The sequence below is a fragment of the Trachemys scripta genome, chromosome 5, assembly GCF_013100865.1.
Source record: "Trachemys scripta elegans isolate TJP31775 chromosome 5, CAS_Tse_1.0, whole genome shotgun sequence".
NCBI lineage: Eukaryota > Metazoa > Chordata > Testudines > Emydidae > Trachemys > Trachemys scripta.
In genome coordinates this window covers 24161135-24178186 of record NC_048302.1, presented here as the reverse complement: position 1 = coordinate 24178186, position 17052 = coordinate 24161135, and the positions used below count along the sequence as shown (strand labels likewise).

The 17052-nt window shown below is 40.7% G+C and overlaps 1 protein-coding gene across 8 annotated transcripts in view; it reads left to right on the top strand.

Annotated features, from left to right (window-relative positions):
* Window positions 1–16768, top strand: part of ARHGAP24 (Rho GTPase activating protein 24) — a 210815-nt gene extending 194047 nt beyond the window's left edge. For all 8 annotated transcript variants that reach the window (XM_034771493.1, XM_034771492.1, XM_034771490.1 and 5 more), the window contains 4 exons: window positions 2820–2893; window positions 6758–6879; window positions 9755–10823; window positions 15920–16768. In XM_034771493.1, coding sequence (XP_034627384.1) covers window positions 2820–2893; window positions 6758–6879; window positions 9755–10823; window positions 15920–16163 — 1509 coding nt within the window. In that variant the 3' untranslated portion in view covers window positions 16164–16768. The remainder of the gene's footprint in view (window positions 1–2819; window positions 2894–6757; window positions 6880–9754; window positions 10824–15919) is intronic.
* The last annotated feature ends 284 nt before the right edge of the window (window positions 16769–17052 follow it).

The following is a 17052-nucleotide window of genomic DNA, read 5'->3' as shown; positions in this document are numbered from 1 at the left end:
TAATAACTAGACAATTCCTGACAGTTGTTTATCTAACCTGTTCTTAAAACCCTCCAATGACAGAGATTCCACAACCTCCCCAGGCAATTTGTTCCAGTGTTTAACTACCCTGACAATTAGGAATTTTTTTCTGATGTCCAATCTAAACCGCCCTAGCTACAATTTAAGCCCGTTGTTTCTTGGCCTATCCCCGGAGGTTAAATTGGAAACGGTTTTTACCATTTTCCTTGTAACAACTTTTTATGTACTTGAAAACTGTCTTCTCTCTCCCCACCTCATCCCCCCCACACACATCTTCTCTTCTCCAGAGTAAACAAACCCATTTTTTTTTTCAATCTTTCCTTATTGGTCATGTTTTCTAGACCTCTAATAATTTTTGTTGCTCTCCTCTGGACTTTCTCCAATTTTTCCACATCTTTCCTGAAATGTGGTGCCCAGACCTAGACACCATACTCCAGTTGAGGCCTAATCAGCACAGAGTAGAGTGGAAGAATTACTTCTTTTGTCTTGCTTACAACACTCCTGCTAGTACATCCCAGAATGATGTTTGCTTTTTTTGCAACAGTATGAGCATTGTTGACTCATATTTAGTTTGTAATCCACTATAACTCCCCAAATCCCTTTCTGCAGTACTCGTTCCTGGGCAGTAATTTCCCATTTTGTATGTGTGCAATTGATTGTTCCTTCCTAAGTGGAGTTCTTTGCATTTGTCCTTATTGAATTTTCAACCTGTTTACTTCAGACCACTTCTCCAGTTTGTCCAGATCATTTTGAATTTTAATTCTATCCTTCAAAGCACTTTCAACCCCTTTCAGCTTGGTATTGTCCGCAAACTTTATAAGTGTACTTTCTGTGCTGTTATCTAAATCATTGATGAAGATCTTGAATGGAACCGAACCCAGGACCAATCCCTGTGGGACTCCACTCGATATGCCTTTCCAGTTAGACTATGAACCACTGATAACCTACAAAGAAAACCGTTCACAGAGAGTAGTTATCTTTAAATGAAGTCTTGGTTCACATAGCAATCTAAATAGGCATATGGGAATAACAGAAACACTTCTCTACCTATATAAACTGCATACCATTGAATTATGGTTAGAAGTGATGTGCATTGTGTTAGAAGAGTTCCATCTTGTATGAAAAAGATTTCTTTCAGGTCATCTAGGCTATCATCCTCCATTATAGCAGGATTGCTCTTATTAGTCCTACCCAATTCCTGTTTAAGTCAACAGCAAACTATTGACTTAAGTGGGAATTAACTGGGGATAAAATAGTCATAAGTCAAATTTTGCCTTGATTAACTCTAACATCAGTTACTGTAGCATTTATCTTGGAAACATGCCCCATTGTCTAATGCTTCTTAAAGATATAGAGGCAGATTTCCAACTCTGTTCTACTGATGTGAAACTTGTGTAACAGAATTAAGGATATGACCTATTATGTTTTCCCTACAGTAATTTAAGGCCAATACATCTTGCTCTGTTGAAACCTCCTTTTTACACCCCTCTATGTACTTGTTGGCGGCTAGTATATGATGCTATCTCTTAGTCTTTTTCTTCAGAGTGATCACTAATAATTTTGTTCTGTTAATTTCAGCCCATCCTTCTAATTTTCCCAAACCATACTACATTTTTAATCCCTCCTACAAAGTGGTTAACATCCTCCCTGTTCTGAGTCACCAGCCAGAATTGATTCTTTCCATCTCCTATCCACTAAATTAATAAGGATAAGATGGGGAGTTGGGAGTTAGATGTGTGGGGGAGTGTTTTGTATTCGGTCTAGAAGGGTTTGGGGGGAGCTGTGTGTTCCAGTGGCTGTTCAGTATTATTTTTTGTGTAATTTATGGCAGGGGCTCCTAGAGGTTGGGATAAGCACCACTGTTAACTTTTGTATAGTGTCCATTTTATAGTAGCTATGTTTGTATAGTTTCTCTGAGAACATCACATGAAACATTTTATTAAATGTATTTGAAAACAAGACTTCAGTGACTGTGTGAACCTAGAGCCAGTTCTTGCCATGTGATACCTATATGGACTTACTTACCAGTCACTTACCCCAGGTCAGTTGCGCTTTAGGTCTTACACCAAAGACTATACTTATAACCAATCCTATAGTAAACTATATGATGATTTATTAAATAGGAAAAGGAAAATACAGAGTTATTTGCAAGATTAAAGCAAACAATGTGAGTGACCAATGCTAGAAACAATAAGCCATTTTTTATCCTGTTGTAATGCTAACTTAGCAATCTGATTGTTAGATCGTTTGACTAGTTTTTCAGTCTTCTATGTTGGACTCTCCTACAGCACAAGTTACAAACGATGTCACTCCTCATCTAGATAGCTGTTTGTCTTATTTCCTTTTCTAGCATTTGCCCGGCAAACATTTGCAGTATCATGATCTTCCCATCCTGAGTTGCACTTGTTTTGCTGACCCACTGAAATCAAACACCCTGCAGTGGCTGGCAAAGCACCAAAGGCTGAATTAAAACAGCATCCAAATGCACTGGCGGCAGGAGCTTAGCCAGAGGCTATTTCCAGTGGGCACAGAAACCAAGTTCACGTTGTTCAGCTCTTCTAAATCCTAGTGAGATGACAGACTGAAAGAATCTTCTGCTTGTCTAATGCTAGTGCAGACTTTGTGAGACAGCCAAAATGTTGCTTTGGCCAAATGAAATGGATACTACAGAGTAGTGATCATAGTTTATCTGGATATTATTAAGAAAATAATTGTCTTACTCAATTTCCATAAGTATCTTCTATTTATTTCATACCAAAATCTCAACAGTGTTATTATTGATTTGTTTGTTTACCCAGGGGGTGAAGGAATTAGTGAAACAAGTAAAGAGTCTGCCACCTGTCAATTACAATCTACTGAAATATATCTGTAGGTAAGTGCTCCTGAAAGATTATCAAAGAGGTATTTATTTCAATGCCCTAGTAGACATTGCTGTCTGTCTGGATGAATATATCTCAGGAGAAGTTTAACAGAGAGTCAGAGTACTGGTACGTTTAACCTAACACAATTACAAGTTTGTTTATTGTATTACTAATTACTAACTTACTAATTATAGTTGTACAGCTGTGAGTGGGATTAATGAATAGCCCAGACCCAGCATGAAAGGCAAGGAAATGTAGCTGGATAAAGGAATATCACCTTCTATCTACTTCTGTAAGGAGAAGCAAGGCTATATTTGCAGATCACTTACCTGGAGACCAGCTCCTGTTGGCCTTGATGATTCACATACTTATGGGAGTCCTGGGTTAAGAAGGTCAAAACACCAGAAGTGTAAGGGCTTCTGGGAGAGGTGGTGTGTGTGCATGGGGATGTGAGATAAAACACAGCCTTATAACAGGTAATGTTTTGATGTAATTTACTGTATGCTAATATCTGTGAAGCTCCCAATGGTGATGCAAGATCATGAGTACTAATCTCAGGACAGACTGTTAAACACGAGGGCACAAACCCCAAATTGGTTGTAAATTCCTAACTTAGATTTCACTAACCAAGTGCAAACTCCTCAGGCACTTCAACAGCCTTAACACGGAGTCACAGACTGTCCTTTCGGGTATTCAGGTTTCTCTTGCCACCCAGGTGAACATCTCTCTTGGATAGATGGCCCCTAACACCAAGAATCACAGCAATATCAGGTTACTCCTAATTCCAAAAGACCAGTCACTTACCCCAAGTCAGTTGCGCTTTAGGTCCAACACCAAAGACTATACTTATAACCAATCCTATAATAAACTATATGACGATTTATTAAATAGGAAAAGGAAAATACAGAGTTATTTGCAAGGTTAAAGCAAGTAAATATAGACATATGAATGAGTTACTGTCTTAGTTCAAAAGGTAATATAGGCTTCTATAATCAACAAGTTCTAATTTGTCTTTTAGGGCTAACCTAGGCTAAACCGCTGGGGAGCTCTTGCTTATGCACAGAAACAACTTGGTTCCCCTCCCCCAGAGTCCAAGCAGCATAGAGATCCTTAGTTTCTTTGCTTTGGGGTCTTTATCCTCCTTCTGCCGTGTGCTCTGAGCTGCAAACTCAGCTGATGGGAAGAGTCCCCTTGCATGACACACATCTTCACAGGGAGGAGAGCAGAGCAAGAAGAGTCTTTAGTCCTTTTGTTGATGGTTTCTCAATCCAGATGTGGGAGTTTCCAGTTGTAAGATCCAACCCTAACCCATCTGGTAATGATGTGTTTCCTCTTTTGAGAGATGCATAACAATTTCTGTAGAAGAGCAGCTCTTCATACTAATTAATGTCCCTCTCCTGTATGGCGATTTATACAGTCACAGAGGCTCATAATACACCCACTCAAATATTACGTTACAATATGGAACACCGATATTACAAGTAAGATTAAAGCATGCAGTAACTCACAAGCATTCAATTGAGTCTTAACATTTCTAATACCTATTTTATCAATATTAACCCACACGTGAGAGAAAAATTCCGGCTATGTATCGTTTAGTGTCCAGTTTAGATGGGGGACCTTTGCGTGAGCTGGCCCCTGAGGGCTGCCAGCATCACAGTATCTATGGATTTTGATAAGACGCTGACCGTTATATCAAGAATGTATTTATCAGTTAAGATTTAAAGCTCTTCATATAACATTATCAGAAAATATCGGGATTGCATGGGGAGGATAAGAGAGAAATAATTTCCCATTTTCAGTTCACTTGGGGTAGCAGCCAGTATGCTGTGGAGAATGGGAGGCCTAACTACTAGAGCAGATTTTCTGAATTTTCCCCCCACAATCGTTCTAGAAATGACAACCCCCAAAATAGCCTGGGTTTGGGGCTGAAAAGTAACAGGACAGTGCGGCCCTGGTTAAAGGGCCTCTTTGCCTTGTTATAGTAAGATATGCAAAAGCTTCCTTCCCTGGAAAACTTACAAGATACACTGGATAGGAGCTCAACTGGGTTAGCTCTAAGGAGCATTATGCTCTAGAAAACTTGGGTACGTTAGAAAATAAATCCAGGGACCTCTTTCAATCAACTGGCAGAGGGTACAGGAATACATAAGGGCTGGGGTGATCCCCTGGATCTGGTGTCTGTGTACTAGTCTGCCAAACAATGACATGTATGGACTCTAATGAAAGCCTGTGTCACATTGGCATAATCATTGTGAGATGTGTATATGTGCATAACATGTCAGAAGAGGAGTGTGTGGATAGATAGGAAAACGTTCTTGTAGTTAAAGGCAGGTCACACATTGATAGCATGCCTTGAGACAGTTCTCTAGACACTGCTCTCCCAAGCTAATCTTTGTATAGTGTATGTCTTACAACAGCAAGCTGTTAGCATATTAAGTCATATGTTATTGAAGAGCTTGCAGGGACTTCAAAAGAAAATTAACAGGAAGAGGTAAACAGCTGGAGATGAAGGGAGAGACACACTCCTTTCAGTCAAGATCAAAGATCTGGTCTGGTATATCTTAGGTGAAAAAAGACCCCCTGGCATCCTTCACCGAGGAAGTAAACTGATAGAGGGTTTGCTTCACGAAAATTGATTGGCCTCTTACAGTTGGTATGGCTACTTCCACCTTTTCTTGTTCTCTGTATGTATAAATATCTTCTTTCTGTGTGTTCCATTCTATGCATCCGATGAAGTGGGCTGTAGCCCACGAAAGCTTATGCTCAAATAAATTTGTTAGTCTCTAAGTTGCCACAAGTACTCCTGTTCTTTTTTCATGAAAAAAGGATCCCAGCCAGACTTGGCTGAAAATGCTGGGAAGATCTTTGGGTGAGATAAAACTTTATTTAGACAGGAGGAAATCTTGTTTGTTAAGTTAAGGCCATAGAAAGCATGTTATGATTTTCTTTTATATATAATGCATTTTTCCAGCATTTTGCTTACTATTATAGGAATCTCTGTTCTTTGTTAAATAAACTTATACTTGCTTTCTCTGTAAACATATCTGAGTGCTGTGTGTTAAGTGGAGCTGTGTTTTAAGGCGAACTAGTAAGCTGGCATGTACTGTTCCTTTGGAAACATTGGGCCTGGTGATTCAGTGAGTATCCGGTGGAGCAGGGGCTAGATGCTGGTGGATGCTTGGAGGACTCAGGGGTTAGTGTATGCCTATCGCTAACCTGTAAAGAGAGAGTGGTGTCTGGAGGGGAGTGCTTGTGTTGCCAGTATCCAGGGGTGTCAAGGAGCTGATCCCAGGCAGGCAGAAACAAGGCTCTCTCATAGACGTTAAGCTTAGAAGAGACCATTGTGATCATCTAGTCTGACCTCCTCCTCATTGCAGTCCACAGAACGTCATCCACTCCTGAAACTGTGGCTGAGTTACTGAAGTCCTCAAATCATGGTTTAAAGACTTCAAGTTACACAGAATTCACTGTTAAAACCTGCAAGTGACCCCTGCCCCATGCTGCAGGGGAAGGCAAAAACCACCCAGGGTCTCAGTCAATCTGTCCTGTGGGGAAAATTCCTTCCCGACCCCAAATATGGTCATCAGCTAGACCCTGAGCATGTGGGCAAGACCCACGAGGCAGATACTTGGGAAAGAATTCTCTGTAGTAACTCAGAGCCTTCCCCTCTGATGTGCCTCAGAACCCAACCAGTGCCCTGTTTTTCCAAGCCTACAATAGTGCTGCAGAGTGGTGACCTTTAAAACAAACAAACAAACAAACAAATAAAACTAGGTAATTCCATACAAAAAGTACAGTGAGAGATCATCATCCACCTTTGCCTTTTGTGATCTTGATGCTCACTTTCCCCCCTTCCCCCCTCTATTTCACAGATTCCTGGATGAAGTCCAGTCCTATGCGGGTGTAAACAAAATGAGTGTGCAAAACCTGGCTACTGTATTTGGTCCCAACATCCTGCGCCCAAAAGTGGAAGATCCTCTCACCATCATGGAGGGTGAGTCAAAGGAAAATTGTAAACAACTTTAAAATAGGAAGAAGGAACTTCTTTAGATTCATCAGCAGTATGTTTTGGGTGGTCTGATGTCACAAAATTAGTTTTGCCTGTTTGTGTGTAGACATAACTTTTCTTCCGCTACAGTAACTTAAAGTAACTGCTTTGCCGAACAGGCTGCTGCAGAGGAAATTGAAATTTCCTTTGTAGTGCATTCACTGCCTCAGACACTCAGACAGATGGCATCCTTAAAGGGTAGCTCTGTTCTGAAAACTGACTGTAAAAATGGCAACTTCTTACTCAACAGGTCTATCTGAGGCCACATAGAGCACAGCCAGGAATAAAACCCAGGTCTCATGCGTCTCAGTCCAGCACTCTATCTACTAGGCCACACTGTTCCACTTATTTGCACCTTGGGCAATCCTTTGTCAGCAAGAACATTTCAAAGGGCCTGCTGTACTACTACAATGCCACTTTTACTGTCGCTTTTCAGAGTAGAATTTAAGCAGTAAATATTATATTATGGAAGTGCCCAAAGACCCAATCTTGATTACCTTTCTTGATGAATCAAAAATCCAATGCCAAAGCATTTGATTGACAAATTTTACCAGTAAAGAGGTAAAATAACTCAAAATTTACATATTTTCAGCTAATTTTTCCATATGTTTAAGGATCTACCATTTTTGAAAATCTCCCTCTGATCACCCACAATCTGTTTTGCACTTTAGAGAAGAAGGAGCTAGCTTTGTGCAAACCAGCTTGTTTTCATGTTGCAAATATTCACATTTGAACCCCAGTGTTTTTGCAAGACTGGGACAAACTTTCACAACATCTGTTGAGACATTAAGGCCTGTCCTGTGGATCCTTTGTACGTGTTACTCCCAGAGAAGACAATTCTAGCTATGTGTTTGGAAGGATGCCAGATACAGCGGATAGCATTTTACTATGAACATGGCAAAAAAGTCAGCATGAGCAAAGTCTTGGATCTCCTCAAAGGACTTTTGCCTTCTTTTATGGTGGAACTGTTTATTTTTTCCAACTGGAAATGGCACATTTGTTTCTCAGAAACCAGCAGGAAAATACCTCTCCAAAAGGCAAGAATGGAATTTTTCTTTGGGATTTTGTTTTGTTTTATGTTTTTCTGCTGTCTCTGAGAATTTCCCCCACAGACTTTTATAGTTTAGTATGATGTCACCTTCTGCAGCCCTTTATCCTCTAATACAATGGCAAAATTGTTCACAGCAATCCTCATCTAATGCTACCAATCCACAAGGAAAAAAGAGGTCATGGTGTTAAGAACCCAGTGTTGGGGCTAAAGAGATATCTCAACACTCTTTTAAAAAAAAATACCCTCCTTTAAAGACTCACCTTCATTTCAATTGCTGTCTATTTTTTTCTGTTTCTACTTTCACTTTGTATCTAATCTTTTGACTACTCAAAAATTACTATAAATGAATTATACTTGTATGGAGATATAATATATGCATGAATAAAGAAAGAGGTTTGTGAAAGGAAGTTGACTTTTCCCCACCATTTCTTATGGTAGAATCAAAGCTGTTACAAAGCAATGCAGATTTTCAGGCTTCCAAAGCAAACGAACAAAAAATGTTTACAAGTCCCCGTGGCAAACTGAATTTTTAGTAGATGTATTTGAAGGGAAAAAAAAGCTCAAATATTCAAATGCAACCTGTATAAAATTATATGGGCCAGTGGGAAATTATTGATTAAAAGAGCACAGCATGCCACTGAAACATGCCTAGGGACTTTAAAATGGTGTTTATAACCAACCTGACCTCATTACTGGAAGACTCTTAATACTCCCTAATAGGGTTCTGTAAAATATATATATATAATGCAGTGATACATCATTATCTACCCAAGTCTAGTTCCAAATGATAGTTCTGTAAATTAAAGTGAAGTCATGTGGTGTGTGCAGTATGGGTTTCTAGAGAAGGAACATTTATAATAATGTGTTGCGAAGTAGGATACTGTGTGATTTAAGGCTGTGATTTATATGTTACCGGCAGCAGATTCCACATAGTGTGACAGCATGGCACATATTACTGGCCAGTCACAATCTCATCTCTGAGTGGTTAAAGGTTTTTATATTAAATATCTCACAGAGTTCTGATAGGCTAAAAAATAAATGGTCCAGAAACCCTTTCCTTCTTCAACCCCTTGTATTAGACTGGCTAGTGTCTTCCCAGCCTTGGAGTAAGTTTTTAAAGATGTTTGATATACTGAGCTTAAACTCACATATTACAATTACATCATTCATCTTCTTATTATTCTTAATCTCTCTATATGGTCCCAGTGGTTTTCAATTGCGGATATTGTCTTGGGATATTTGTTTTAGTTCCCCATGATAATATCTCCTTTAAAACATTCTTGGCTATTGCATGCCCTAATATTGAAGTAAGAGATGTAGGGAGCTCTTTTCCTCCCCTGCACTGGCTACCTACATCGGCAGGCTCTTCGCAGCAGGAGAGCATCTGCTAACAGGAATGAGCAAAGTCTTGACTCTGCCCCCAAGATGTTGGCCAATACAGCAGAGCCAGCGCAGAGTGGGTAGGAAGGTGCACCAGCAGACACACAGGCATATTTTTGTTTCTTCCTTGAAAAGGGGACAATACAGAACCGATTGTGCTGTGGTGATTTGGAGCCAGAAAGGGGAGATAGGATGAGGTGGCATGAAGGTTGTAATAGCAAATATTAAATGCTTAGGTAAACTACATATATATTAGATAAATGCATAAATTAAGTGTATATTAACTAGATGCATCTTTATGAAATCTTTAAAAATCTGTTTTAAAAGAATGTTTGTTCACTTCTCAAATGAAACTACTTCATTAATGGTGGTTCATTTGCCATCCTCCAGGTACTGCAGTAGTCCAGCAGCTGATGTCAGTGATGATAAGTGAACATGAACAGCTATTTCCCAAGGACACAGACTTTCAGGCAGGGGAAGAGGTGTGCAATAACAACAATGAGATCCAGAAGAAAATGATCATTGGTCAGCTCCAGAATAAAGAGACCAATAACAACAAGGAGACAGCGGTGAGAAGCTGTTCTTGGGACACACCTGAGCCTCTCCAGAGGGCAAGCATGGACAATGGGTCTCCCACAGTGCTGCCAGGGAGCAAGTCAAACAGTCCAAGGAACAGCATTCACAAACCTGATGTCACAAGAAGCCCACCTCTCATGGTGAAAAAAAACCCAGCCTTTAATAAAGGCAGTGGCATAGTCACCAATGGGTCCTTCAGCAGCTCTGTGGAGGGCCCTGAGAAAACCCAGACCTTACCAAATGGTACCCTGCAGGCCAGGAGAACATCATCCCTGAAAGGTCCAGTTACTAAAATGGGCACACACAGCATGCAGAATGGAGGCGTGCGAATGGGCATTTCAAGCACGGATGCACACAGCAACTCCCTGAACAGCCGAAACCTGAGCTGGATGCCCAATGGGTACGTCACGTTGAGGGACAGTAAACAAAAGGAATTGGTGAGTGATTCGGGCCAGCATAACAGACTCTCCACCTATGACAATGTCCACCAGCAGTTCTCCATGGTGAATTCGGATGATAAACAGAGCATAGATAGTGCCACCTGGTCCACATCCTCTTGTGAAATATCCCTACCCGAACACTCCAACTCCTGTCGATCGTCTACAACCACCTGCCCCGAGCAAGACTTTTATGGGGGTAATTTTGAAGACTCGGTGCTAGATGGGCCACCACATGAAGACCTCTCCAACCAAGGAGACTATGAGAGTAAAACTGACCGAAGAAGCGTGGGAGGACGCAGCAGCCGGGCCACCAGCAGCAGCGATAACAGTGAAACGTTTGTCGCAAACAACACGAGCAACCACAGTGCTCTGCACAGCCTAGTGTCCAGCTTAAAGCAGGAGATGGCAAAACAGAAGGTGGAGTATGAAACAAGGATAAAGAGGTAAGATGGTGTATCTCTGCCATGTGTGCTAATTATAAAAATGAGAGGCAGAGTAATTCTCTTATGCACCCATGCCCCAGTGAATCTGAACATAGGAATTGGTAGTAGAGATGGAGAAAATGCTTGGATAAAATAGGAGCCCACCTGAACCTTTTCCCCCTAATTCAAACCAAACCTGGTCTGACATTGGAAAAAAAAATCATAACTTTTTCTTTCCATGATATTTTGTATTTGCATATTTGTGTGTGCCTCATGTTCCCAGACAAGATCAGACGCAGAAGGATTGGTGTAGCATGAGAATTGCTGTTCTCAAATTGAAGGCCTAAACATAGTAAGCATGTGAAATCTCACTAAAGAGTCTGTTTCCATAAGATCCTCAGCCTAAATTTGCTGATCCAAGAGGAGTGGAGAGTTGACACAAAGGTTTGGAGAAAACTTTCAGATGTTAGGGTGCCCATTCAAATCAAACTTCTAACCCGTTTGAAGATTGCATGGAAGTAGCTGACATACTGGAGCAGAACAATGGCATGTCTAATTCAATATCCTGCATTCAGCAGCGGCTTGCACTAAATGCTTCAGAGGAAGTGAAAAATCTCTCTAATGAACAGGGCCAATTGTGCCAAACTGAACTATTGGGGAGAATTTCATTCTGATCCCAGTTTATGCCCTAAAGTTGGAGGACTTGTGGCCCTTATGTTTTAATTTGACTAGAGTAGCTGCAGATGCCATGTGTATTCAAATTAAGTGTTCAGTCTTTTTTAATCGTACTAAACTATTTAATTTAATAACATCTTGCAGTAATGCATTCCATGGGTTAATTCTATTTGCATTAAATGATTTTCTTTTATTTATGTAAGATATTTAAATGTGCTGCCATTGAATGACGGATGCAAACATGGATCTTTTTAACTGGTTGTGACTTAGTAACAATAGTTGTGGCATTTCTAACACACCTATACTAAGTGGAAGTGAAAAGCTGCAAACAAATCAGAAAAACATTTTTTTTTTCATTTTCCCATGAGTATAATAGGACTTGGGTAATTGTACAATTTAAAAAATGAGGCTGTCTTACAAGTTTACTTTGTCACCTTCCTTAGACCTGGTCCACACTAACCCCCACTTTGAACTAAGATACGCAACTTCAGCTACGTGAATAACGTAGCTGAAGTCGAAGTACCTTAGTTCGAACTTACCCCGGGTCCAGACGCGGCAGGCAGGCTCCCCCGTCGACTCCGCGTACTCCTCTCGCGGAGCAGGAGTACCGGTGTCGACGGCGAGCACTTCCGGGATCCATCCCAGAAGATCGATTGCTTACCGCTGGACCCGGAGGTAAGTATAGACCTACCCTTAGCTTTAAAAATTCCAAATGATTCATGATCCAAATGGGTACAAATATCCTGTTGGAAATGTTTAAACAACACGTAGCACACTTTTCCTGGACACGGGCTCAGTGTAGACTTAAGCTGAGTCTTGCTACCCTACATGTTAAGACCAGCATGGATACCAAGCAAAAGCAGCAGATGGGATGTTTGAGAGCACTTTGGAGGAACAATGATAACACTAGCGTATTAGGAGAAAGGTTATGCATGGTGGCTTTCCAAGTTCTTGGGTGGCTTTATATTTAGAACCGCAAATCCTTCTCCTTCATCGGTGGGTACAGAGGGCCTTGCTGCAGTGGAACCAGTAAGGTCCTGCAACATGAGCAGGACCCATTGTGCCACATGAAGTGCAGTTCCATAATCGCTTCCAAGATAGCTGTGTACAAAAGATCACTGAAGGAGGAGCAAGTATCAGGATTGGGAGTGCAAGCTATTGAAGGCCACATGAGGATAGGGCTCCATAGACTACTCCCAGTCCTGAGGCCAGAGCAGCTCTTCTCCCATTCCACAGCCTGGGAAGGTAAGGGGATTCCGCTCACACACACATGTTCCCAGCACCCAGTTCAGCTACTTGGGCTGGGTACTCAAACAGGATTTGCCTTTTCACTTCACTGAAATTAAATCAAATGAGGCAGGAGGGAGACTTTCAATAGGACTTGTGCACCTCACTCCCTTAGGTGAGTTGGATAATCTCCCCCATACCTTCACTACCAGAAATGAATTACACTGTTTAACAATAGACTGACCTAAACTAATGAATTTATCCAAACTGTTCAAAAGCAGCGTACAAATGATGTTTCTTGAGTACCAACAGTAAAGTCAGGGCTTTGTGAATTCTTGTAGCATTGCACTAAGAAAATGAATAGTATCCCACATATTCAGGGTGGGTGGTAACCCTGCCGGTGAGACTTCACTGTTTTAGCTCATGTCAAAAAAGTTTGAGACACTGATTAGTCAGAGGCTGATAAGTTAGGGTGGGGATGGGGCATCGTTTATCAGTGAAGTACAGGTGCAACCCAAGGGCCCCACCCCTTCACTTCTGTAATTGGGAGTGTGCTGGAATTCCTGGTGAGGGTGGTACAGTCCATGTTTTACAGCCTGCAGATTGTACATGCTCATTTTCTTCTAGCTGCTGAAAGTTTAGAAACAGTGCAATCTTTTTCTGTTCCCTCCCCCATGCACAGTGTCACAGCTGCTATGAGGCAAAGTGTCTGTGCTATTCTAACCCCTAGGTATCCCCAGAAGGGAAGATGTCTCCATTACTCTACTAGTGCTCTATATTCTATTTGGTGCCCTCCTCCCTGTGACTAGCTCCAGTGGTGGCTACCTCTGCTGCTCATAGATTTCCCCCAGCAGTGACATGAAATTGACGTAATTCTTGTCAGCTTCACCTTGTTCCTGGTGTTCCGAATATCATCCACTGTATCATATAACTCAACCAGGCAATCCAGGGGTGATGCATACAATAGGGAAGAGGTAAATTACGGATGGACATGTGTTGATCTACTTTAGTCCTGCTGCCTCTCCTTCCACATTTCAAATCATGAGTGCTACTGGTTATATATCTGCACATTGGTAAGATTCAAATTGACACCAAGTTACACACCAGACTGACTTTGGCATTTCATCTTCAGCACTTACATCATTGTGAAATGCAACTTAAGATCAGACTCAAATTGTTTTTGCGTAAGGCAGAATTCCCAAATGAATGGGTGGAAACAGTTAGGATTTTTCCTTCATCTGTAAAGCCAGCCAAGAGGCGCATTTCCTCATTGCTGCTTTGCATGAAACTTTCCTACACAGTTCAAGAGCTGTTAAAATAGGTAAGCTGAGTCATGTTAGGAAAAGAAATTTCCAATTGTTTTCAAATGGAGAACAATTTACCAGTCATCAATTCTCCTACTTCATTAACACACTAAATTAAATCTTTGTTTAGAGGAAGAGAGATAGTACGGTGCATGAACTGATGAGTGATTATATCCAAACTCTGTCTCCCCTTAATAAGGGTGCATAACAGCATGCAGTGGAATAAAGCATTGTCGTTATGCCCTCAGCACAGTTGTATAGTGGATACAGCACTTAGAATAGCAGCTTCTGTTCCCATCTCTGTCACTTACAAGAGACAGAATGGTGTGTATGTCCCCTTCCCTTACAAGCTGTATCTGAACTGGAACACACCATGGCTGCTGATTCCATTGGACTGCAGGCTTTTAGAAATATAAAGGTACAGTGCACAGAAAGCAAAAGGAGGAACAGTTCATTAGCTGTGTACATCACAATTCTCTGAGCTGTGTTGATAATATTGGAACACATTCAGTGTTTGACATGCATTATTATTATGATGCATTAGATCATACCATTAGTGTGCTTGGTCCTTTACATAAACCCTCAAATATAGTAAGTAACTTTTTTTAAAACAAAAACAAACCACATCGACTGCAGCTTCAAAAAAGTAACATGTGACTGGACAACTAAAGAAGTTATCATAGACAGTAAAGGAGAAGGGATGCAGATCAGGATCAGTAAAGAACACGTCAGAGATCTTATGACTAATTTGAATGGATTCAAGTCAGCACAGCCTTCTGTTATTCACCCCAGGGTGCTTAAGGAATTAGCTGAAGAAATCTTGGAGCCACTGGCAATAATATTTACAAACTCATGGATGACAGGAGAGGTCCTGGAAGATTGATGAAGGGCTAACATAGTGCCCATCTTTAAAAAGGGGGGAAAGGAGGTACTGGGGATAGTACCAATCTACTCAACGTTGGTTAGGCCTCAGCTGGAGTATTCTATCCAATTTTGGTCATTGCCATATAGAAAGGCTGTAGAGAAACTGGGAAGAATCCAGAGGCGAGCGACAAAAATGATCAAAGGGATGGGATGCAAGCCCCATGAGCAAAGACTGAAGGAACTGCATAACATTTAGTTTGGAAAAGAGGTGATTTGGGAGGAACATGATAGCAACTTCAAATACTTGAAAGGCTGTCATCAAAAAGATGGAGAAAAAATGTCCCTTCTTGCCACAGAGGGCAGGACACTAGGCAATGGGTTTAAACTACAGCATGGCAGATTTTGATTAAATCTGAGGGGAAATTTCCTAACTGTGAGAACAATAGCACAGTGGAGCATACTGCCTAGGGAAGTCATGGCATCTCCTTCCTTGGAGGTTTTCAAAAGGAGGCTGGATAGCCATCTGTCTTGGATGCTTTAGACACAACAAATCCTGCATCTTGGCAGAGGGTTAGATTAGATGACCCTTCTGGCTCCTTCTAACCTATGATTCTATAATTTTTTCAAACAGTAGCTCAGCACAGGGAATCAATATTTGCAAATAGGAAGAGAGGATCAGGGACATAGTGTTCTGACAGTACATTGGCCTCTGTTGTTACACCAGTGTACAACCAGTGTGAGGCCAGAATCAACCCTTGGAGAAGGAAACGGACTAATTAATTAATTGCCTAGCACATGCAGAGCTGTTTCCTACCATATACATTTCCAGTGGTTTGTATCCTTCAATTATAAATAACCTAAGAGATGAAGATTCCATCATTCCATGTAGGATACACTTCAACAGTAAACATCCAGTAAGAAACATGTTACTTTAACATTGTCTCTTTAAAGAAACTTGGACTAAGCGTTGTAAATTAAAAGCTGTTGCTCTAATCTAGGCTGGGTAATACAGTGAGGGCTGTCATCTGTATACTTCTATTTCTGCAGCTTGGAACAGAGAAACCTCACCCTTGAGACAGAAATGATGACCCTGCACGATGAACTGGACCAGGAAAGGAAGAAATTTACAATGGTAGAAATCAAAATGCGCAATGCAGAGCGGGCCAAAGAAGATGCAGAGAAGAGGAACGACATGCTGCAAAAAGAGATGGAGCAGTTTTTCTCAACATTTGGAGAACTAACAGTGGAGCCTCGCAGGCCTGAGAGAGGCAACACCATATGGATTCAGTGAGCATTCTAAGCTGAGACTGTGGGATTCTGGGAAGGGATGTTGGGGTATTATACTGTTTCAGGTGGCTGGTCACCTGACTGAGGCTAGCACTCAACAAAATGTTGTAAACCATTGAAGGAAGAAATACCTACAGACATTAACCACCCATACTGCAGTGTGTACTTATCAAGTTATCGTACTTTTTGAATGCTTCATAATGCTAGTGTCAAGTGTTACAACTGAATGTGTATATAGGTTTTAAAAAAAAGTCATCTTAAAGAGAGAGCGAGAGACATATCTCACAAAATATTTTAATGCAAGTCTTGTATTTAAACTGGTAAATTGAAATGTTGTTGCAATCAAGCTTTATATCAAGGCTTTTCTCCCTTGCACTTAACATAATAAGCTATTTTTGGCATTGTGTTACCATCAGCTTATTTTGTATATCAATTTTTTTTGTTACCCTTCTTGCGTTGGGGGGGGAAACTAAAGATAAACAAATATATATAATGTTAGTTATTAAAATAAGAGATAATGTGTGGCTGTGCTGTTTGTGCCAATGGACTTGCCCATGACCAAAAAGAAAAGTGTAAATAATTTTATAAAAATATAACATTAACATCTGACAAGTTTGGGACTTTTCTCTTTGGACTTGGAACTCTTCATAAATAATATTCTTTTAGTTTTTGGAATGTCAGACCATTTTATCCATGATTTGAAATCCTAAAGGAGATGGTCTGGTTAAGGAACCTTGACCACGTTTTTTTCCAGAATAACCGTCTTTTCATTTTGTTCAGTTTCCTGTAAATAACAGATAAAGCTATTTGTAGAAGTATTTAAAAAGGAGGACTGGATTTGAAATGGTTTATCATGTCTCTAGTTCTCATATTATTGGTTGACTCCAAATGCT